Genomic DNA, 23,972 nt, shown 5'->3' with positions numbered 1-23,972 from the left:
GACATGTGAAATTTCCTCACACATTTTTACTGTCTTATCTGTTAATTTCAAGATATCCTAACCAAGGTGACACTGTTACAAGTTCTTTTATGTATCTGTTATAAAATGTGTAGCTGCGAGATTAGGAAAAGTCTGTCTACTGCCACTCTCTATCTTTCTCACTCACTTCTAACTCCTTCTCTTTCTCCATCGTTCCAATATTACTCCTCCTCCCATAGTGTCACAGTCCATATGGTGCTGCAACACTGTTGGTCTCCTGTGGCCACACTTCCCACGATGCATCTGTGGCTCTGGGCTTTTGATGCAGCCGATAGGCTGAGAGGACTGTGGTATCGACCAGCTATCGCCTGGTGTGAGGTCAGCTCAGTGCAGCATTGGTGTGTGTCCGAGCAGCACACATCACTGACTTTCAGTCTATCAGGGATTCTGCCAATCAATCCTCAATTATCTGCTCTTGGCTTTGCCTCCAGAGAGTTTCTTGTGTTTTTGTGTTGTATTCATTTCTTTAAAACACAGTTTTTCCATTGTGAGTGTGCTATTGAATTTTTTTTTTCCTGAACTACTGTCAGATTGATCAATTTCTCTAATTTCTTGAAACCACGTATGGTAAGTCATCAGACCTTGGCAGCAAGTTTTCCTTTTGAAACTATAATGACAAAGGCCCATTTGGAAAATATCAAGGACAATTTGCTCCGTCTTTTTTTTCTAGGCTTTTTTACGAGTATTTCACTCTGCCCGTTCCATTTTTTGTGGTGCTCTGAGCAGGCTCCCTCTTCCGTCTGTGTCCATGTAGAGAAAACAGAGCTTAACAGAGATCAATCCCATTGAGTCTAGCTCCTTTCACTAGCCAAAAATCAATACCTTCTGTTTCATGTCCTACTGCAAACTACTCACATGCACATATATGCACAGACACACACAAACCCGCTGTAAAGAGTGGCTGTAAGAACTGACCCATCCCTTTAGAAGTGACCTATCGGCCTATTGGCTAACTTGCTCGCCGGGGGATACAGAAGTTCATTATGACAGCCTTACTAGAGCCAAAAGGTCTGCCTTGGCATTCTTTGGCAAAGCAGCATTTATGGCATTTGATTAAATTAGCAGTTCACTAAAGAAGCTCTTTAAAAACACAGTCTGTCTTCAAAGCGAATAAAGACAGAAACCTTTTATGGAACCACACAACGATGAGAGCATTCAGTGTGTGAGAAAAGAAGTCTACGCGTTGATCTGAACATAACTACAAAGGCACAGGAACTAAGCATGGCTCAAGTGTTGGAATACAAAATGATGGTACACATAGCTTGAAAAAGATTTTGCAGAAACCATCTTGAGACTGCTTGGTTTTGCATTTCAGCATCAATTAGCAATTTTCATTATCAGCATAATTGCTCAAACAAAGCCTGTAAAAGTCTCTTTTTCAAGGCTAATAGAAGTTTTATGCAGATGATCTTTGATTGATTAGGCAAATTTTATGACACTTTTGGGGGAATTGTATTGTCTCAGGAATAGAAGAAACTTTTTATCTCCCAAAAAATAGAAGTCTTGTGGCAACAATCAGAAAGAACATGTGCCTCAAAGACCATCCTGCAATATTTAACATTTGCATGAAATGTGTATCTGTTGAATTTTAGCTGTCTTGAGGTCTCGGCAGGTGGACTTTAAAAAATACATATTTTTAATCTTTTGGGACAGCTTTGCTTCATCTCCATCTGAAGCCAGTCCAATTTCTAGTTGGATTTACCTGAGGGATCAGGGTTGGTTTGTTCTAGATACCTACCTTGCCTGGAGTACTCATCAGCCTCGTGATGTACCAGGTCAGTCATGCAGCCGCTGTAGTGAAGCCTTTGCTCGTGGTCGTAGGCTTTTAGAGTCTCACTGGAGCTGTATGACTTCTGGGTTGGTACACGGCACTCGTCTGCATTAAGGGAAGAGGTGTTGTACTGGGAATCTTTGGAACAACGACCCCCAGTCATGGAGCGTTGCCGATGGTCCTTCAAATCCATGCTGGTGTTGAGTTAGCAGGGTGTGAATTCAGGGAACAATTGAGGTGGACAATGAGCAAAAGGAAAGAGCAGTGAGGGGCCTTCTAAAAAGCTTTGGTGATGTCAATCTCTGCTTGAGTCACCTGGAAGACAGAGATAGGAAAAGGAGGAGGTGGACAGAGAGGAAAAGACAGAGAAAGGTTGGAAGAAAATTAATGGATATTCTGCTGTGACTCACTCTTGTCTTGCACTCCCCGTAGAACATACAGAAGACTTGGGTAAGAGGCAGCACTTTGAATGGACATTTGAGCAACCAGGCAAATATACAACACATTGGAGTATTGACGTGGGATAAGTAAGGCTATTGTGGGGAGAAACAGAGCTGCCAGCCCTGTGGTCCTCAGAGAAAGTCACTGATCGACCGCGCTGATGAAAAATGGTCAGCCACCATTCAAATCTATTGCATAAAATGGGCAGGGACTTAAACATGAGCCAGTCAACTCAAACGTATGCATTAAAACTACAAAAGTGAACGGAAGGCCAAGAAAAGCCAAATGAAATCACTGCAGATTATCCCTAGATTAGAAAAAACAAAACAAAGGGCAACAAAAAAAAGGCAAATGTGTGCAACAGGAAGAGCGGAAGAAGAGGAGAAATGACTCAAGGGCATTTGAACCCTTTCCCTCATTATCAAAGTGAGAATGAATCTGGTTCCCTCTGAGGCTGTAAGCAATAATCAAACACACCCACCGACATCCACCTCCCAATGCACACTCACTGAAAATAAAGTAAGACAGTCCATTGTTTTTCCTACACTTGACACAGCTTGATAATGGTTACCCAAGTGAACAGGCCAATTGTGACATTACATCCTCCATGCTAACACCTAGTTGAGATGTTTCTGTTGCAAAACCAGCTGATTTTCTACTTCAACCTTAAGCTTGTGTCTGCCAATTACACATGATTATGATCTTAATAAATATGATTCTGGTGGAGAGGCCTGAAGCAATGAGTTACACTAAGACCTAAAGATCAAAGTACAATAATACAAGAAGGAGCAGTAATTGACAGGAACTCTTCCAGCAGTAGGCTGGACATGATATTTATGGCAATAAATAGGTCATGCTTCGTTTTATTACTCGAGGCTGAGAAGTCTGATCCACCCACTGCATTACAGCTTAGCATTGTGTTCTCATCACAATTCCTGTTAGTCTGCAAAGTGTTTAGCAACATCAGTGCAAGAAAGGGTATATCTGAACAACAGGCCTCATTTGATTTAGAATATATGATGTAACTAATTATGCACTGGATTAGAGCAAGATTGAAAGTGGTTGGGGGAAAAAATAAAATGCTACTGAATGTGAGGCAATCTGTTCAACAAGGGCTCATTTTAAAATGCTTGGAAGGTAGTATTGAAAAGTGCTCTGGTATGTCCATTGATTAACAGTAGGTATTAAGTCTCATAAAGACCTCATTATGCTCAGGCATCCATCACAGAAGCTATTAGAGCTCAACCTTAATGTATTTGTACTTTGAATGAGGGACAAGGAAACAAAGTAGAGTACTGGCTTAGGAAATGTAGACACATTCTGACCACTGTTGTGGAAACAATGGGGAGCTCAGTTTGAGCTATGAATGTGTCTCTGTTTCTGTATGTGATACATTATGGCTGTGTTAAAGAAATAGTTCAGTTTTGAGAAATTGCAATTACTTTCCAAATAAAATGTTTTCCATCAATCAAGAATCCCTTTTGAGTAGAACCTAACCACAAATTCCCCATGCCCCACCCGGATGGACCATAGATGTGTATAACTGTATCCACGTTCTATACTGGTCAAATTGTTCTAAAGCCACAGCAGATTTCCACACGTTTCTCGCTTTTGATCCTACCACTAAGAGGAGAATCTGATTTTTGCTGCTTCTATCCTGAATGCCCGGTTTCCCTCCCATCGGATTATGGTAATCTGAAACACACTACCAAGTGGGGTGTAATGATCAATCACTAACTGCGTTTTCATGCACAAAAGTGATTGGAAAGTCATGTAAACACGACGTTCGTAATAGTCTGCCCCGATCAGACTCGTTTGGATCAAAATTCTGTCTGATCGAGATAGGTGGGTTATGCCGATTGTTGATCCGATCGTTGTACATGTAAACGCTTCATTCCGATCGAGCGCGGTCTGGGCGCGGCTGCCGGTGGACTGAGCGAGCTGTGTCTCTGAGCAGAGCAGCTGGACTTATAGCTTTGTGTTTGAGGGGAGGATGCTTTGTTACATGTGGGAGGCTTCGGACTGTGATCCATCCTGCAGCTCAAGGTGAACGAGCTGCTGAAGTCAGGAGAACCGTGTCTCCCGGTAGAACTGTGTCTCCAAGCAGAGCTCGGTCTGCCAGCTCACACACCGGCTTTGGGGCGGTGTCAGTGTGTGAGATTTTCAAAGCAGAAATGCAGCTCAGTCCTTAGAAACCACCATTAGAGTCCAATCTGTGAAAACATTTGAAATTTGGCAAACCCATGTGATCATGTTCTAATAATGTTCAGTGCATTTATCTCTAGAATAATTGGAAAGGATGAAAAGTGGTAAGAACTCAAGGACAATAGTTGATCGACCCAATGACTTTACAGAGTATATTGAACATTGAATCTTAGAAAATAATAATAATTAATAAATATTAGGACCAGTGTATAGTGCAAAGTCTTTACATTTTTCAATTTGATCCAAGTCTTTCAATGGTGGAGCCTTTGTGAAATGTTGGTTTCAATGTCATATGATGGGTCTTCTATTGATTTTTTTTATTCTTCATCCATGAAAGGTGAATTAAATAGAAACTTTAGTTAAGCTAGTTTGTTTGGGTCAAGTCATGGTGTTTTGGAAGGAAGCTAGCCATGGTTTTCAGCTGGTGGTTTAGTGTTTTCCTTAAGAATAATGACACAGTGGCGGAAGGATTCCCCAAAGGTCCATGGGTTTGATGTTTCCATGTTGTCTTCAAACTCTGAAGATCAAAAGGTATCAATGTACTTGTCTGAGTTTTTATTCATAAAAAGGTGTTTGGAATTGCAATTAACAAAGACGATCATCTCATTTATATAAGCCTTTCTATTAATGACTTCTATTGTTCAGACCTTTGTAGTTTCCTTAACAGTCTACTCTGTGCATATTTACACAAACCTCCTGATAATGCCAGTTTACAGGAAAACAGATGCCCATACAAAACTAGACAAATACCTGCACAAACCTTCTACTACAGTATGTTTCCCTGACAGGCGAGAAAAAAAGCTGGATGAAGGAGAAAAGAGACATGTTTGCAACCGTGAAGTGACCATGAAATCCAGGCAAAATGAGAAATGTAATTGGAAGATGACAGAGAGGGTGGATAATTCATTTTCAAAATTACAGAGGGGAAGTGTGGTACAGATAAATCCCCCTCTTTTTTTCCTGCAAGTGACTGCTTTGAAAGGAAAACAGAGAATGGCACAATGCAAATTCAGTGTAACTAGAAATCACACTAAGTTAATTGGAAGTGAATGACATGAATGGATTTCACCTTCAACTCAACCATTGAAAGAGAAAATTCAAACAATGAAGAAAAAACTCAGTTCTCATATTTATAAATCATGCATTGATAATTTAAAGACATTAAAATATATAGAAATAATACGCAATAAATTGTGAACACATCAATCATTCTTTAAAATACTAAACTGTCAATGGTATAAATTTCTGAAAAACTAACTAAACTCCCTTTGAGGGTAAAAAAACAGTATCTTTCAGAAACAGGTACATTTATGGCTTAAAGTTGCCTCAGGTATTCTGCATTTTCTTGCATCATGCCTGAAATCTGCTTAAAGAATCTGCTGCTAAAGCACCCAGCTCCTGGAACGTGCTGATCTCAATCACTCGGGCTCGGCTCGGCATATTATTTCACTGCATTTGTAATGGTTACATGTACATTGGCAAGATTCCCGAAGACAGCTAGCATGAAAAGATTTCATGCATTCACTGCTCTTGCTCTCATTTTTCAATAAAAAAAAGTATTTAGGTCTATATGTGTGAGAGCGAGAAGGCCCTGCTAAGGGCCATCAAGCTGTGTGAGCTTTCCTGTCCAGATGACTCCCAACTGCAGCCAACAAGAAGGTTCACAAATAGCGACTCTCTGCAGACTCCAATCTGTCCTGATATTCACTGATGGACTTATTCTTATGCTTCTGTTAGGTAGCACCTTTAATGAGAATCTTTTAGGATGTTTTGCTAAACATAAGATGTGTTTATTGCAACTTCTAACTGTGATAAAATGTTACGTTTATTTATTCATTTTTTTCAAAAAATGTATTTAATAACTAATAATAACAACTAATAACTAATAACTTATTGGTATACATATTGGTAGTGTTGTCTTCTTAAATATCAGTCATACTCGCTCTGGGTGTCACCCGCTTCGGCTGCGGGGTCTGGGGTGGGGTGGGGGGCTTGTCGGCCCTGTCCTGTGGGGGGGCGTTCTGGGGGGGAGGGGGGGCCCATTATTAGTACGGGTCGGGGGGGCTAGCGGGTCGGGGTCTCCGCTGAGGCAATCAGTGGTTGCCTCGGCCGGTTGGCCTCTTCGGTCCCGTCGAGGCCTGACCAGAGCTCTTCTAGGGCCGGCGTCTGGGGGTGGGGGCCTGGGCTTGCTCCGGGGGGGGGCGACGCTTTCTGGCTCCTCTCTCTCTGTGTGGGGTGGGTGGTGCCGGGCCTGGGGTGTCGGCGCCTCCGGGGGTGGGCCCCTGGGCTGGGTGGCCCTGGCCCCTTTGCTGGGGGTGGGCTGGGGGACGGCTGTTTGACCACCGGGGACAGTCTACCAGCTGTCCCCAACTTACCCCCTTCCTTATATAACCTCATATTAGGGTGAGGGGGTGGGGGGTCTAGCCTGCGATGCGCCTTGGGGGGGGGCTACTTGGGAGTGGCCCCCCTCCTATGGTTGCCGTATGGAGTGGGCCCCCCCTCTTTCGGTTTTATTTGCACCTTAGACATGTAGGGTCCTTGGTAGGGGGGGTGCTTGGACATCACTGCAAGCAAGCAGCAGATGTCCTCCTGGCACCCTACCCGCCAATTTTAACCGCACCTTAGACATTTAGGGCCCCTTGGTGTGGAGGGTGAGGGGACATCACTGTGAGTAATCAGGAGATGTCCCCTTAGTGCCCTACTCGCCAATTTTAACTGCACCCCCCTTAGTACACACACCCCTCCCCCTTCAATATATACATTCAAACATAAACACACACACATGCACACAAACACCCTCTCAAACACCCATACACGCACACACATTTTACAAGGAAGATGGGACCTGGGTCCATCTGTCCCCTACCCCTTCCCTGGTGGGGGGTGCGGGCCCCTTGGCGATGGCGGCCGTGTCCCTTGGGTGCCGGCTCCCTGGGCCCGGCGGTGCTCTCCCTGCGCGGTGGGGGGGTTCATATTACACCTGAGCCGGGGGTGTTTGTGTCCCTGGGGGGTGGGTCCTGGTCCTTGCCCCTGGGCGCTGGGCCCCGCCAAACTTCCAACATGGCCGAGCCTGGTCGGGCCATATTTATAACATCCCTTGTGGGCCGCCCTTTTTTCCCCGGGGTTCCCCCCTCCTGGGCGGGGGCGGCGGGCCCCTGCCTTGCTCCTACCTGGACCAACCGTGGGCCGGGTGGGTGGCTGCCTGGAGTGCGGAGCGGGTCTCCCTTGGGGGGTCCTGGCTCGTACCTGGGGTCGGGGCGGGGGGATGCCCGGAACTCCTGGGTGGTGGTGGGGTGCTCGTCTGGGGCTGTGGGCGTCCCTCTCCGGTGGGGCCCTGCGTTGGGCTCTTCCGGCGCGGCGGGGGGCTGCTTTCCTGGCTGGGCTGGGGCGGCGCTCTCTTTCCCTCTGCGCCTCCCTGCTCTCTGGCTCTGGGGGCCTCGCGGCGGTCCTGCTGGCCCTGGCCTGGGTGGCGGTCTTGGTCGCCCGGGGGGCGGTTGTTCCCTGCCTGTTCCCGTGTGGCGTTGGGGGAATTCCGGCTGCCGCTGCTGCTGCGGCGGGGGTATGGGTGTGGGGGTGGCTGGGCGCTCCTCCTCCTTCTTTTCACATTCCACCATCCATTTTAGAAGAACATAAACACTCACCTGAGCACAGGTGTTAGCTCACCTTTGCACTAATAGTTTGCATGATTGAATGAATGAAAGATTTCACACTAGTTGGTTTAAAGGCATAGGTATGCGTTCGTGAACACTATCTGTTTTGTGTGCATGTTGACATGTGGACATTTTTGCGGCTAGCAGGTGTGTTGATAATATTTGAGTGTGTGTGAACAGGCCCCGCCCTTTTTGTACTACATTTGAACCGTACCGTAACGATAAACAACCAGTAAACCTGTCTGCTCTATGCTGCTTCATGGTCTTACCCCCCTTCCCCTCCTATTATCACCCTCCTACCCCCCCCTCTCTCTAACGTCCCTCTCTCTTCTTCCCCTCTTTCCTTTTCCGTCCGGTCCAACACCAAAGATTTTCAAACATGATTGAAATTAATAAATTTTGGCCACAATTACAAAAGGGGTTTATTCAGACATACCTTTGGTTTGTCTGAAGATGAATAACCCCTCTTTTTAAAATAAAATATGTCCAACACAAGAGGCCCTCAGCTCTCATCTGTTTGCCTAGCTGTTGGACAGGACAAGTTAAAAAAAAAAAAAAAAAAAAAAAAAAAAAAAAATCAGTCATACTACAAGTATGTCAGCTAAAATATTAAAATGCTAAAACGTATAAAACTTTACATAAAAAAACTAAATATTTTTTATTCGTGGTTATAATATACCCAATTAGCCACAAGATGGTTGTATTGATATATAACAATATAAAGTCTTTGTTTATCATTTTTAGATATTGCATTAACAATATTTACTTTATCTATATATATGTATATACATATATTTGTGTTTTTTTGTTTTTGTTCTCTGCCACAAATCCCACCAACTTTACTGATATCATTGATGTTCTCACCAATTACATCCAACGATGCACAGGTTAAATGTGGCTTTTTTCACTAGTTTTTTTTTTTTTTTCAGCTTGCTTAGTTACAAAGCAGCCTTTTTTTCTGAAAGGACCTGCACACAAAAAAGTTGCAGGAATGACTGGGAAATGTAATTACCCCACTTTGAATTCAAATATTAGTATTTTGAAAATATTAAGTGATTTTTCTTTCCTGTGTATATATCACATCAAAGTTTTATAACAAAAACATGATAGACAAAAAACAAAACACAAATTTGCACTATGTTAGGGACTATACCATGCAGCAGTGGCCCCCGACCAAACAGCCATGGACCGGTACCTTTCCTTAGGAGAGTTGGTACCGAGCCACATAGAACAAAATACACGACCTACATTTTTCCAGTTTCTTTATAATCTGATTCTGAAGAAGGATTCATTTTGGAAAACCTTCCACCACATCTGACTCATTCTGTCATGTGCCTAAAATACATCTACTACTTTCTTAAAGCAGCTGCTTTATCCGTCGCAACCTTAAAAGTCAGCTGAGGCGGAACTTGGTGCCGATTCTTCGTTTTCACTTTGATAGTTATTGGTTGAGGGAAAATCTCTCTCACATTTTTAAAGTTCCTACACTAAATCTAGTGTACAAATAAAGTTTAAATCAGCTGTGGATATTTTACATAGGATGAAGATAAACTTTACTCTCAAAAGTTAAGTGAAGCTGATGCCTAAAAAAAAAGATAAAAAACAGAATTGGGATTCCCCCTTCAGCTTCGTACAGGCCGGTCCGTAAAAATATTGTGTGACCTTAAACCCGTCCGTGCGGCTTTAATGAGGTTAGGGACCCCTGCCTTACACAAACAGACAGCTAAAACAAGATATCTTTGAATGAATGTGGTCATTAGACTTTCACTGCAACTCAATAGGGTAATTCTTATAAATGATCTTAAAATGACCATTAGGGTAAACGACCACTGGGATAAACATAATCTGTCAAGATTACGTTTCAATTGATGCTCAAACAAGTCTTGTAATTGTACCTAAATCAAGAAATTAAAAATCAGAATTGTGTATATATTTTTTTGCATTTGGCTTCTGGGTTTATTTATTTTTGTGATGGATTTAAACTTCATAATATTTAAATTTCCAAGATGATTTGCTGCAAAGACATCATTGTGTTAATGTTTGCCATCATCTGTTTTCCCACTTTCAAAAAAACATTTGGTAGTTTAAAAAAGGACTTTTTTTCTAAACCTGGTTCTTTCATTCAAAAAAAAATATATATAAATAAATAAAAGTTTTACTACAGAGCAATTGGCTTCAATTTTCCACCATTCTCATGCTGCTGCTCAATTTAAGTTGTTTACACAGTTTTCTCACAAAGACAAAGAGTAGAAGACTCAAAGTGATTGAGAAAAACAAAGAAGACGGGGAGAAATCTAAGAGGTTGCACAAGAAGAATCCTTGAAAGCGACATGCACTTAGTAACTAATCATCAAAGAACCTGCTTGCATATTGGCTCTAGGAGAAGCATTCAAGTTATAGTTAAGAACTCAGAATAAAAGTATTAAGCACACAGTCAAGAATTAACATTACCACACTTCTTTCTATGAGATGATTGCTGTTAATATTCACATTTTTAAGTGGTAACCCCTGATGTATAATTTGTAATCTATTATTTACAATATACTTCTTAATATACTTATAAAATGTAGTTGAAAACAAAAAATCAACATTTTTTTCAGTATGCATACATTAGATTGTACTGCATGCTTTAAAACAGCTGAATGTGGACATCTCCATCATAGGGTGAGGAGGGAGACACCTGATAACAGACCCACACAGAAAAAAGGTTTGAGCTGTGTACTTGGCTCGGAATGAGAGGCTTTTGACAAAACAAGACATGAATTATGTGTGCACGCCATGACAGGAGTTTAAACTAATACCAAATATTATAAAGTAGAAAAACAGTACTAGACCAATTCTATATAAAATGGTGTTTTTGGTGTTTTTAACATGTTGTGGCATTTTTCTGATGATGGAGGACACATATTAAGGAAATTAAGCTCAAAATTGTATTTCGAATTGTTGTGAATCAGGAGCAGATGAAAAAATGCAGTTAAAAAAAGAGCTTGTTTGTCGAGCAAAAAATACGCTGGGTGAGACATAAGCTTCCGCCTACGCAACAAGAAAGGAAATGGAGGAGGGGTTACTCCGCCCGAAAGGTCCCCGTCCACGACTCAGAGGTGAATTTACTGCCGCTCTGCAGAAACTATGTCCTAGAAAATTACAGTTTCTTTTTATTTTGGCAAAAAACATCACAATCATAATTAAAAGACCACTGGGAATGCTTTTACAGTTGGTCAAAAGATGATTGGAGTGGATCTTTAAAGCATCAGTGATCCAACAAATCCTACAATAAACACCTCATTTGTAATTGAAAAAGATTTGCTGCACTAAAAGCATTTTAAGCAAAAAAGAAGCTGTATTTATACTCCTTGCGCATCCTCCACAGCTCTGCATGCAAAAATGAAGAAAAGTTGAGCTGACACGAATGAGCCAGACAAGAGGAAGTTGACACTAGAATTGCAGTTCAATGACATATTTGAAAAGAAAACAAGTTTCACAGTCTGATACAGCTATGTTTTAATGCTTTTTCAGTTGGAATATTAAAATATCAAAATAAAGCTGCAAACCAGTATGAAAAACCTTTAGAAAGACTGAAAGAAGGGCTTCAGTTTAGTTGGAGGCTGATATATTTTAGATCCAGGCGCTTATGTGTGCAAACAGCTGAGAGGAATGAAGGATAAGATTTTAAAAAAAAATCACCCAACTGTAATGCTTACATGATATCACAAGTAATTTAAAACTGAATGGTTCTGTATGCATTTGTAACACTTTAATACTGAGCTACTGAACTCATTATTATTTCTTCTTAAGTGAAAAAAATCAGCCCAAAATTCCAAGAAGCAGTCAGTCATTTTTGCGATTACAGCACTTTATCATTGTGCTGCTGAATATTCTACAGTGTGGTTCCAGACAGCAGTGATGTGCAGCAAATTCCCCCATCTCATTTCTGGACTTATTAGCTAGTGAACGCATAATAAATGTGTAGTAGGTTTTACAAATTAGGTTGCCTTTCATCTGCAGTGCCAAGCAACAATAAGGTCACAAACAAATATACGAAGAGAAACATTCTCTGTAATTGCACCAATTCTGTTGAGTTTCATGTCCCTGCAAGTTGTTATGAAATTCAATAAAAAGGAAAAAAAAAAGCAAAATACAATAATTTGCCTAACATAGATATTAACAGATGCATGTCAGAAAAGCAGAAAATAGTCTTTAAGTGGTTTTGTAATTTGAAATTCTAAGTTTCTTCGTTTCTTTAACATATATTCTTTATGCATTATTTGTGGTTTGCCTTGTTTTTAGTTTAAAAGAGAGAGTCAAAATGGAATAAATATAAAGTATTGTTGAGGTCACTATTGTTTAGGCTGGGAGGGTTACATTTTCCAGCATTCACTTCTGTGACTCAGAGTTGTGGTCCCTGCAGGGAGTTGAGACAGATGAAAGTTTCCACACTGATCAGGACCTGTGAACAGATCTCATCCACCTTCAATTTTCTCTCTTACGTCTCCCATCTCAGCTCCCTCATTTGTCACAATGGAAATGAACGGAAGGGGAGGTGAAATGAGGAAGGAGTCATCCCTGTCTCTTCCTTGCTTTTGGTGCCTGTGTAATCTCCACACTGGGCTGCAGAGTGCCACAGAGCCTCTGTTTATTAGACTAATCCCTAAATCCACATTCTGCAGGCCTCGCAAACGCCTCGCAGAGCTCTAATCTGACTCAAAACAAAGGGATTAGAGGCGACAAGGTCCCTCTCTCTGTCTCCCTGTGTCTGCCAAAGTGGGCTCAGGGTGATGCACACATGTGCTGAGAAACACACTGGCACTGTTGCATATACTCTTGCCTGTCATGCCCATATTTGCTAAAGACTGATTGGCACATGCAGACCCTCAAACACACACACACACACCGAGGCACAAGCACACAAACACAAACTGGCTGCGACAAGACAGGCAGTTAGAGCCAAGGTGCAAACAAACTGGGTAATTACACATAGCTCAAAAACTCATGTGGGAAATGACGAACAAGATGAGAATGAGCTGTGGGAATGAGACACAGTGACAGCAGGGAGGATATACTCGGAATAACTAAGCAAACAGGCTTATATTATAAACACACACTGTTGCAAAAGCAGCTAAGGACTGGATTTATTTTTTCCGAAAAGAAGCGAAAGCTAGGGTTACACCTAAGAGGCAACTGGCTTTGTACAGTATACAAACAAAATAAAAAGTCAACAGATCAATACTTGTCGGGCATTTATCTATATTAAAAGGACCTTGGGATCCATGACACTGTAAAAATCTTCATCCAAATTAAATGCTCAGTTGAGGCTTTCAACAAAATGCATGCGAGACCATCCCAACCAGGTGCCACAGCTGTGACAGCTGTGCAGGAAACATTACACCCCGTCTGTGCTGCTCACACAGTTTCAATCACACTTTCTTCTCTTTGTTCTCAGTTAGCAAAAGAAAGAGCAAGTGTTGGTATTTTGAATGTTTGGTTAATACTAATTATCACTTAGAATAATCAGTAGTTTAATCTTTTGTTAGTTTAGCTTGAAAAAGTGAGCGACAAGTGTAATTCTAAGGTAAGCTAATTAAAAATGAGCCTTTCCAGTGTGTGGAGAAGGGCACTAATTGTTCTTAGGTTTAATTTTAATGTTTGGATTATGTTTTATGAGGAAAGCTCTATTTCTGAACCTAACTTTAAAGTCCCTGACCTAAACACACAACGTCACACTGTAGGTATTAGGGATGCCATGATTCACTTTACCCATGATTTGGTTTATTCTTCAATTTTTTGGGTCACAATTTTGTTTCAGTTCGATATATGATTTCTGTATGAAACAACAAAAAATTTTAAAAACCCTTTTTTTTAACTCACTAAGAAGCAAGTAACAACGAAGAAAAAAAAAACATTTCAGTTGACTCATACTAAATTTTCTGAAATTTAGCACAACAGTTTTGACACTTTCAACGTAAACATTGGTATGCAGTAGGGAAGCAACAATTAACTTTACTCATAGTTGGGTTTAATGGTGTCACATACGGTATGGTTTAGATCAAGAATTGTGGCATCCTAGGTATGCTTCCTTTTTTTTTAATTTTGGAGATATCAAATGCCTTTGATTGGTATAATTTAGCACAAAACTGCAAATATGCATAAGCCGTTATGAGACAAAAAATGTCTTTTTTTTTTTAAAACTAAAATTCAATCTACCATTTTCCAGAAGATTCCAAAAATGACAGAGTTTGGGCTACACACTGGCACAGTGGTTAGTGCTCTCAGCCTCACAACCTGGTTCAAATTGTGGCTGGGACCTTTCTGTGTGGGGTTTGCGTGTTCTCCCTGTGCATGCATGGATTTTCTCTAGGCACTCTAGCTTCCTCCAACAGTCCAATAACACTCTCCATAGGCTAATTGGTAAATCTAAATTGGCCTATTACTGTGCATGCGGGTTTTGGCCTTGCAACAGACTGGCAACCTGCTCAGGGTGTATGTATACTGCCTTCATCAAACACTAGGTGGGTTGGCTCGAGCGACCCCACGCTGCAGCTGGTTCTGAAGATAGATGCATTGGCATCGAGTTGGGGTGATGTCATGGGAAGTTACATTACCAAATTTCCTTTTTAGATTAATATGATCTGCCAGAATTATATCCTCACTAGAGATTTAAGTCTTCAACAAACCTTTAAAGTATTTTTCTTTTAAGGCTGAAGTTATATATAATACATGTGGGCAGGATGCACATTGCTGTATTTTAAGTACCTGCAAGGCAAAATTTAGTTGTTTGTCACACATATTTTAAGAGGAAATTGTAAAAACAGGAATGGTTACCAAGTGGCACAGGTGATATTTTAAGTGCGGCTACATTAAGCCAGCATTCAAACTAAGTGTGGCCAAGAAAAAAGTTCAGCACTGGCCGCACCAATTTTAGAAATCACATGTGAACAGTCACTTTGTTCTTTTAATCATAATGTAAACAAGATCAGGTTCAGTGAAAAAAAAAAAAAAAAGAACTTTCAGAGTAACCACTCTTAATTGAATTGGTTAGTTCAAAAGGGGCCCAAGTCCATCATTTTTCAAAATAGAGATATTATATGTTCTATGATTTTCAAGGGAAAAGCTATCTGATTATGTGCAAAAAAGTCCCAAGACGGTTGTAAGGTATTGACTATGCTTGACGTTTAAAATGCATTAAGTGCAATGACAGAAACAAATGAGCTATCACGATTCAATTTAAATTCAATTTAAATGGAAAGAATTGTTGTTGTTTTTTTCTAAAATTTTCTCTTAAATGTGTTTGCTACTGTGTCATGATTTAACATATGATTCAAAAAGATTGTAAGTCTGTGCAATATGTAAATCTACAGAGACGCTTCATGTTTGTGTTTCTGTCAGAATTAGAGGTCATGTACAGAAAGTACGCCGCAATCAGAAAATGTTGTGGAGCCATGCATACTGTTTCAAATTCCTTTTCATTCACCCTGAAGCATGCAGGGGGATACTACCTGTAAGCGGAGGTGCAAGTCCAAAAGAGATACCTTTCTTGCCCCAGAACCGTCAGGGCAAACTTTGCTGCAGTGAGTTATTAAAAAAAAGTGAGGACTGACAAGACCTGCATTCTGTTGCAGGCAGAGAGGGCTTGGGCTTAATAACTCAGTGTCACGCCATGACATTCTTACCATCTGTCTGAGTAAAATATTCAAATATGCAATAAATGTCACAAGGGACAGACGGTGACATTGTCTAATTAACACTACGACAGAGGTGACACTCGGGAGGTTTCGGTTGGCTTTTTACTGTACAGGCTCCAATACTTTAGCGCAGGCAAGTCAACAGAGAGGTGAAATGGTGGGGGACAATGCAGAAATGTTGCTGTCGTCCTGCCTTTTTAGTGGAAAGTAAGCGATTGTTTAAATAAACAGAAACGTGTAGCACTAACACACATATTAAAAAGTGTAAATGACAGGGGCTACAGAGCCGGGCAACCCCGGAGCAGTGAATAAATGCCAGAGAAGATTCATTTCCTCTGGCTGAAATGTCAAATAGGGGGTGAGCGGTGAGGAGACCAAATTGTCAGCTTTAAATGACTATCTAGCTTCAACCAAGGCAGACCAAAAATTCCCAACAAATATTCATTACTAAAGCCAAAGTAGCATCAAACATTTACCTTCGAACTGGTATCCAAGCATATGATAAATATGAAATGGAACAGAATAATCTATAAAAGATAATAAAAAAGTGAGGGATTTTTAGTAAAGATGGAGCTGGACTGATTAAGCTTTAAGTCCTGTTTTTTTTTTTAGTTTCTAGCAAATCATTAAATGGTACATCTAAATCTAAATTTAATCATGAAACCTGTTTGAGCTGTACTAAGACTCAAATCGATCAAAGAGCTTTCAAATAAAATTAAACTTGGGGTAAAACGGACTCAAGAAATGTGAAATATGTTTGCCTGCATAAAATGTCAAAACACTGAAGTTTTAAAAAGCATGCCTATGAGATTTATTTTTTTTATGTATTTTTTTGATCAACTAAAGACTAAATATGAGTGAAAATAAAACACCAAGAACAGATGTAGCCTGTCTTTAAGTACAAATACTATGTTAGAAAAGTATGATTTGATTCTGTCTTGCTGTACGTGTGTAACTTGAATTATTACACAGCCTCACTTTATTTTGTCTGGTGCAAAAGACAAATCAAGAAAGCTCTGTTGCATTCAATCAGTACTTTTCCAGGGTCAAGATACACTTTCTGGTTCATTTTCCAACTGCCTAGATGAAAAATAAAATTGAAATACATCAGGAATAGGATATTCAAATTCATTACCAGCTGTACATTATAGTCAAGATAATCCTCAGGATCACTTTAAAGACTGTTGATTGTTCTGTTCTTTGCTGTTCCATCATTTTTTTATTAGTCTTTTTGTGTTTATTTTGCTACTTTTTTTCACAATGGGGGTTACCAACCAACCAATCAAACTTCAAACTACTTTAGCAAGCCTCACTATTCTCCATTTACTTCCTGTCATTACATGGAGAGACATCAGAAGTGACAGAAGTGACTACAAGTGACACATAGTAAAGGTAGACATGTTGAATTCTGAGGTATTAGTCATCCTGAGGTATTTGGCATTAGTTATTCTATATGATTGTGAGCATTTCTCTACTTGCTATCCTGGAATTCCTTTTTATTCTTCTGCCAAACCAAAATTCTCCCACAATTGTACTTTGGCAACTGGTAGTTTCAAACCCTGCTTTTAACAAAAGAGGGACTTGGTCTGGAACTTTTTGAGGGACAAACGTATTTCCATTTTAAACACCAACAGTTGTGTGTCTAGAGAGGCCACATTTAGGTAAATTCCAGGCATTGGATATGAGAGTTAAATTTTGTGCATTTGTTTTCATGCCTTCCCATTATGTTTACAGAGCGGACATTTGTGTTGTCGGCCTTTTCCTCCTTTTGACATAACAAAGCCTGGCATACCAGGAGTGAAGAGACTCTTAATGAAACTTGGGTTCTCGGTTACAGAACGAACATTTCTCTCAAAGATAACACAAATGACAAAGTTGAAACCCTTTAAGTCTTCTTCTAAAACCGTTTTTGTTTCTTAGTCACACACTCATGATCTCTATCTTCTTTCTCTTTCGGCTTTTCCCATCAGGGGTCGCCACAGCGAATCATCCTTTTCCACCTCACTCTATCATGGACATCTTCTACCCTAACATTAGCCAACTTCATGTCCTCTGTTAAGACATCCATGTATCTCCTCTTTGGCCGTCCTCTTGCCCTCCTGCCAGGCAGCTCCATCTCCAACATCCTTCTACCAATATATCCACTATCCCTCCTCTGAACATGTCCAAACCATCTCAGTCTGGCTTCTCTGACTTTGTCGCCAACACAGGCAACATGAGCCGTCCCTCTGATGTACTCGTTCCTTATCCTGTCTAACCTGGTCACTCCTAAGGAGAACCTCAACATCTTCATCTCCGCTACCTCCATCTCAGCCTCTTGTCTCTGTCTCACTGCTACCGTCTCTAACCCATAGAGCAGAGCTGGTCTCACCACTGTCTTGTACACCTTTCCTTTGAGTCTTGCTGGCACTCTTCTGTCACACAACACTCCTGACACTTTCCTCCACCCGCTCCAACCTGCCTGCACTCGCCTCTTCACCTCTTTTCCACACTCCCCATCACACTGAACTGTTGACCCCAAGTACTTAAACTCCTGCACCTTCTTCACCTCAGCCCCCTGTAACCTAACGCTTCTACCTTGATCCCTCTCGTTCAGACACATGTATTCTGTCTTACTACGACTGACCTTCATGCCTCTTCTTTCCAGAGCAAACCTCCACCTCTCTAGCTGTTCCTCCACCTGCTCTCTACTCTCACTGCAAATTACAATGTCATCCGCAAACATCATTGTCCAGGGAGATTCCTGTCTTACCTCGTCTGTCAGCCTGTCCATCAGCATAGCAAACAAAAAGGGATTCAAAGCTGATCCTTGGTGTAGTCCCACCTCCACCTTGAACTCCTCTGTCTCACAGAGTCTTTCCTCCTCTGAGGAGGAAAGACTCTGTGAGGTCTGTGAGCTGCGAGTGGTGGAAGATGAATTTCATTTTTTGTTTTATTGTCCTTTGTATGAGAAACAGAGACTTTGTATGTATGACGTTATAGAAAAGAAATGTCCTGATTTGTTTTGGTTATCTGAAGACAAAATTTTACGTTGGCTTTTTGAAAATGAAATCTTTTGTTTGGCAAATTTTGTGTCAAAAGCATGGATAATAAGAATGGACTCTATGTATTCTGTTAGACTCTGAGTAGGGGGGTTATTGGTTATGGGATTCTTTTTGGGATGGGGATGTATCTTTATGTATTGTGTATTTTGTTTTGTTTTTTAGTGTCATATAAGCCCGTGTGGGCTGGGCACATTAGTGCATGACACTTAAATAAATAAATCAATCAAAAAAAAAAAAATAAATCAATCAGACCTACAGCACATTTCACCACCGTCATACTTCTCTCATACATGTCCTGAACTACTCTGACATACTTCTCTGCCACTCCAGACGACCTCATACAGTACCACAGCTCCTCCCTCGGCACCCTGTCATACGCCTTCTCTAAATCTACGAACACACAATGCAGCTCCTTCTGACCTTCTCTGTACTTTTCCATCAACATTCTCAAAGCAAAAATGGCATCAGTGGTGCTCTTACGGGGCATGAAACCATACTGCTGCTCACAAATCTCCACCTTCTTCCTAAGCCTGGCTTCCACTACTCTTTCCCACAGCTTCATTGTGTGGCTCATCAACTTTATTCCTCTATAGTTGCTGCAGTTCTGCGTGTCACCCTTGTTCTTAAAGATCGGAACCAGAACACTTCTCCTCCATTCCTCAGGCATCTTCTCACTCTCTAAAATCCTATTGAACAACCTCGTTAGAAATTCCACTGCTGTCTCTCCTAAGCACTTCCATACCTCCACAGGTAGGTCATCAGGACCAACGGCCTTTCCGCTCTTCATCCTTTTCAGAGCCTTCCTAACCTCATCCTTTCCAATCTCTGCTACTTCCTGCTCCATATCAACCACATCTTCCTCCCTTCTTTCCCTGTCATTTTCCACGTTCATCAGCTCCTCAAAATACTCCTTCCATCTTTTTTGTACACTCTCCTGAGTTGTTAGCACCTTTCCATCTCTGTCCTTAATCACCCTTATCTGTTGCACGTCCTTCCCATCTCTGTCTCTCTGTCTGGCTAGCCTGTACAAGTCCTTTTCTCCTTCCTTTGTGTCTAACCTGTCATATAGCTCATCGTAAGCTTTCTGTTTGGCCTTTGCCACCTCTCTCTTCACTCTACGCTGCGCTTCCTTGTACTCCTGTCTACCTTCCTCAGTCCTTTCTACATCCCACTTCCTTTTAGCCAACCTCTTCCTCTGGACGCAGTCCTGTACTTCCTCATTCCACCACCAAGTGTCTTTACCGTCTTTCCTCTTTCCAGATGACACACCTAGCACCTTCCTACCTGTTTCCCTGATAATTTCTGCTGTAGTTTCCCAGTCATCTGGAAGCTCATCCTGACCACTCAGGACCTGTCTCAACTTCTGTCTAAATTCCTCACACTCATGATCTCTATGATGTCTATAAAAATCTTTAGTCTGATTTAACTAAATAAACAAGAACCTTGGATTAAAAGTGTTGTAAGGATTACTTTGTTTTTTATTTGACAAATAATCTTTTCCTCCACTACCTAAATTTTGGTTATTGTGGCCTGGATGACAGATGTTCCTCTCCATGGCCACCTCTAGAAGCTCTTCAAGGTGGACACTGTGCTGTTTCCAGTCTATTCAACGGTCAGAATCTCTTCAGCATGGCCACCATAGTTCCTCCAGGTTAAACATGCTCATAACGCTTCACCAGTAAGCCGTTTGGGCTTATGAAGATTTAACTATTTGACTGCATCAAACATACAAAAATATTTCAAGAGATTTAACTGAATAATTGACCCTCTGGAGATCTTTGGGATATGATATTTTGAAGCACCTAAACTTTCTGTCTTTGAGGGTTGACGATCCTAAAACTTTTCTGTTTTAGTATCCTGCTGCGAATGCGAAGACATGACATACTATTGTTAAAATGTGCCACACTAAAATTGTTGGGAGGCTAAAGCACCAGATCTGACAACAAACTATGGTTTTGAGGCTTTTTTGATGAATTCATGACATAATTTGACATGCAAGACTGAGTAACACATCAACTTATGAAATTATAACTGTATTTGTAGCTCCCACCTTAGTATAAAATATCTAGATAAACCAGTGTACAGGAACACATCAGTGTGCTTTAGCTTTTGCCACCTTTCAAATACGACTCTTCCTCTCTGCTTGCCTGTCGGCTTGTTCTGTTCTCACTTTTCTCTCTCTGTATTCTGTGAGTGGCTGTTGTATGAAGCACCTTTAATGGGTTTGTCAGGGATATATTGGACTTCAGTAGGAGATTTGACACACTGTGTGCGTGCCTGTGCGCACACTCCTAAGTGTGTGTGCTTTTTAGATTGTCATGTAGGGTCCTATATTACGGCGCTTTTCCACTTGTGATACTGTGTGCACTCACACTCCAAAGCCATTAGATTCTATACAAAAATCCTGAAGCTGAGAACTTTGAAGCTGAGTGCGGTGCAATCGACGGGATGGTCTCCCGCTGAGCGCGTTTCTCTACTCTTGATCTCTGGTACAGTACCATTCTCAGCTGGAGCTACACTTACACCTTCACATGCACATTTTGACTCTGTTGCTTTATCTGTTCTTTACAACCCACACAAGTGTGCATCCATCTCTGGTGCATTCATGGCACCAGTATTTAAGAGCCCTTCCCTGATGTTTTGGGTTTTGTTTTTTGTTTTTTAACTGAACTGTTTGTGCCTACAAAGTGTGAATGCTTCTTATGCCACCAATTCAAAGTCGTCAAGTGTTTGTGCCTTCAGGACCAATAGAAGTCAATCTTGGACACTCAGCCACCAATGATGTAGCTGACTGGTCCCATTTAACATGCTAGATTTAGCTTCATTAGAGAATATGCGAGTGGGATAACGTACAAAATAAGTGAAATGAGGGGTAAGAAAGGGAGATTGAAGAACGACTGTTATGCATTTAAAAAGGCCCCTTTGCATTGTAGCTGGACACAAAAAAAGTTTTCTTACAAAGACTCCATGTACAATGTCAGACAGAAAAATAAATAAATTAATGCAAACTTTGGAGTTAAGCTGCTCCACACTGAACAGGCTTTTGGCACTCGGAAACTTTAATGTGCTTCTGTAAACTATATTTTCAGTTTTCTTCAACACAGGATGTAATTAGATTAACTTCCTGCATCTGAGTGAATCATTTTTTACAATAAAAAACAGTCAAAAGGCAATTAAAACTTTATAAAATGCAATTCATCAAAATCTTTTGCCTAAAGAATCAGTCATCCATAGATAATAACATGAATTAAAGCCGCAAGCGGCGTTGTATGGCCCGCAGACGCAACCCGCCTTCCACGCCCAACTCTACGCACCACCGCTGACCTCACCGCCCTCACAGCCCTGCAAATTAAAAGCTAGTCAAGGCTGGATTTGCTAATTATGCTAACAATGCTAACTATGCTAATGTGGCTAAAAGTGCTAGCATAGCGATCCGCATCATCAACTGACTCAGAAAAACACATTACCTAAAATGCTAATTATGCTAACTATGCTAGCTATGCTAATGTGGCTAAAAGTGCTAGCATAGCGATCAGCATCATCAACTGACTCAGAAAAACACATTACCTAAAATGCTAATTATGCTAACTATGCTAACTATGCTAATGTGGCTAAAATTGCTAGCATAGTGATCAGCATCATTAACTGACTCAGAAAAACACATTACCTACAATGCTAATCATGCTAACTATGCTAGCTATGCTAATGTGGCTAAAAGTGCTAGCATAGCGATCAGCATCATCAACTGACTCAGAAAAACACATTACCTAAAATGCTAATTATGCTAACTATGCTAGCTATGCTAATGTGGCTAAAATTGCTAGCATAGTGATCAGCATCATTAACTGACTCAGAAAAACACATTACCTACAATGCTAATCATGCTAACTATGCTAGCTATGCTAACATAGCTAAAAGTGCTAGCATAGCGATCAGCACCATCAAACCACTCAGTAAAACGGCTTTTCTGTTGAATTTATCTCCATAGCAACCATTTTATGTTTTTGTCCCCTCCGGAGGACGAACAGATTGACGTCAGTTTCGGACAAATCGGTAAAAGTAAACTTTTTGTCGTCCTTAGCAACAGTGGTTTAATGCTAACCACGCCCACATTCCTTATATGTCCATGTCCAATGTTTTTCAATGTAATCTGTTTCAGGTATGAATGCATGCATTCAATTTTCACTGTATTGTATTGAAATGCATGGGAGTTATAACAGTGCGCCACTTTGCTAGCATGCCACGCACACACCGTTCAAAATCTACAACTTCTAATTCCAACATTTTTTCCAAAGTAGCTTGCCATTGATGCCCAAAAAGTTTCGAGATGATTGATGAAAATTCCAACGACAAGTTTACGTTTGAATCCGGTGGTAAAGGTGTTTTTTATATAAAATTCAAGATGGCCGCCTTTTCCCGAGGTCAAAGGTCGACGAAACTCCAGAGGTGATTGTAAACTTACGCTAGGGACATGCGAGTCAAATTTCGTCAAAATCGCTAGAAAAAAAGTTTATTTTGCCATATTGTGTAAAATCGCGAATAACTCAAAATGGCAGATTTTGGCACAAAATGGCCGCCAAACCGTAGGTCGTGTCGCCATCACGTAATGATTTCAAAACTTTCTTTGGATATACCCGACAAAGTTATCTGGGTTTCGTTAGCCGATTCTTAAAAATAAAATCTGATTTTTTTTTTTTTTGCCGAGTCAGCACTTTTTTTTGCGATCGTTTTTTGTTTACCACGGCCACATTCCTTTATTGATTTTGTCGTATGTGACATCGTTTTGTTCAGTGTGGGCCAGGGTATCGCATATTTCAGTTTCAGGCTATTCCGATAAAATATGTGCGAGCTAGCTAAAATGGCGACGGTTGCGAATTCGCCACGCGCACGCCTTTCAAATTCTACAACTTCTAATTCCAACATTTTGTCCACAGTAGCTTGCCATTGATGCCCGAGAAGTTTCAAAAAGATCGATAAAAATCCCTAGGACGAGTTTTCGTTTGTATACGTTACTAAAGGTGTTTTTTTCTGAAAATTCAAGATGGCCGCCCCTTCCCAAGGTCAAAGGTCAACAAAACTTCTTTGGCAGTTGTAGAATCGTGTTAGTGGCACGTGTATGCAATTTCGTGAAAATCGCTTGAAC

General features: G+C 40.9%; 1 protein-coding gene across 8 annotated transcripts in view; it reads right to left on the bottom strand.

The window, feature by feature from the left end:
* The window catches only part of tenm2 (teneurin transmembrane protein 2), a 232,751-nt gene that overhangs the window by 168,893 nt on the left and 39,886 nt on the right, over nt 1-23,972 (bottom strand). For all 8 annotated transcript variants that reach the window (XM_020706715.2, XM_020706718.2, XM_020706717.2 and 5 more), the window contains one exon: nt 1,778-2,125. In XM_020706715.2, the coding sequence (XP_020562374.1) occupies nt 1,778-2,003 (226 nt within the window). In that variant the 5' untranslated portion in view covers nt 2,004-2,125. The remainder of the gene's footprint in view (nt 1-1,777; nt 2,126-23,972) is intronic.

Source organism: Oryzias latipes, chromosome 10 (genome assembly GCF_002234675.1).
Source record: "Oryzias latipes chromosome 10, ASM223467v1".
NCBI classification, from domain to species: Eukaryota; Metazoa; Chordata; class Actinopteri; order Beloniformes; family Adrianichthyidae; genus Oryzias; species Oryzias latipes.
The sequence above is the reverse complement of the archived record's forward strand: the minus strand, read 5'-3'. Positions and strand labels throughout refer to the sequence as shown.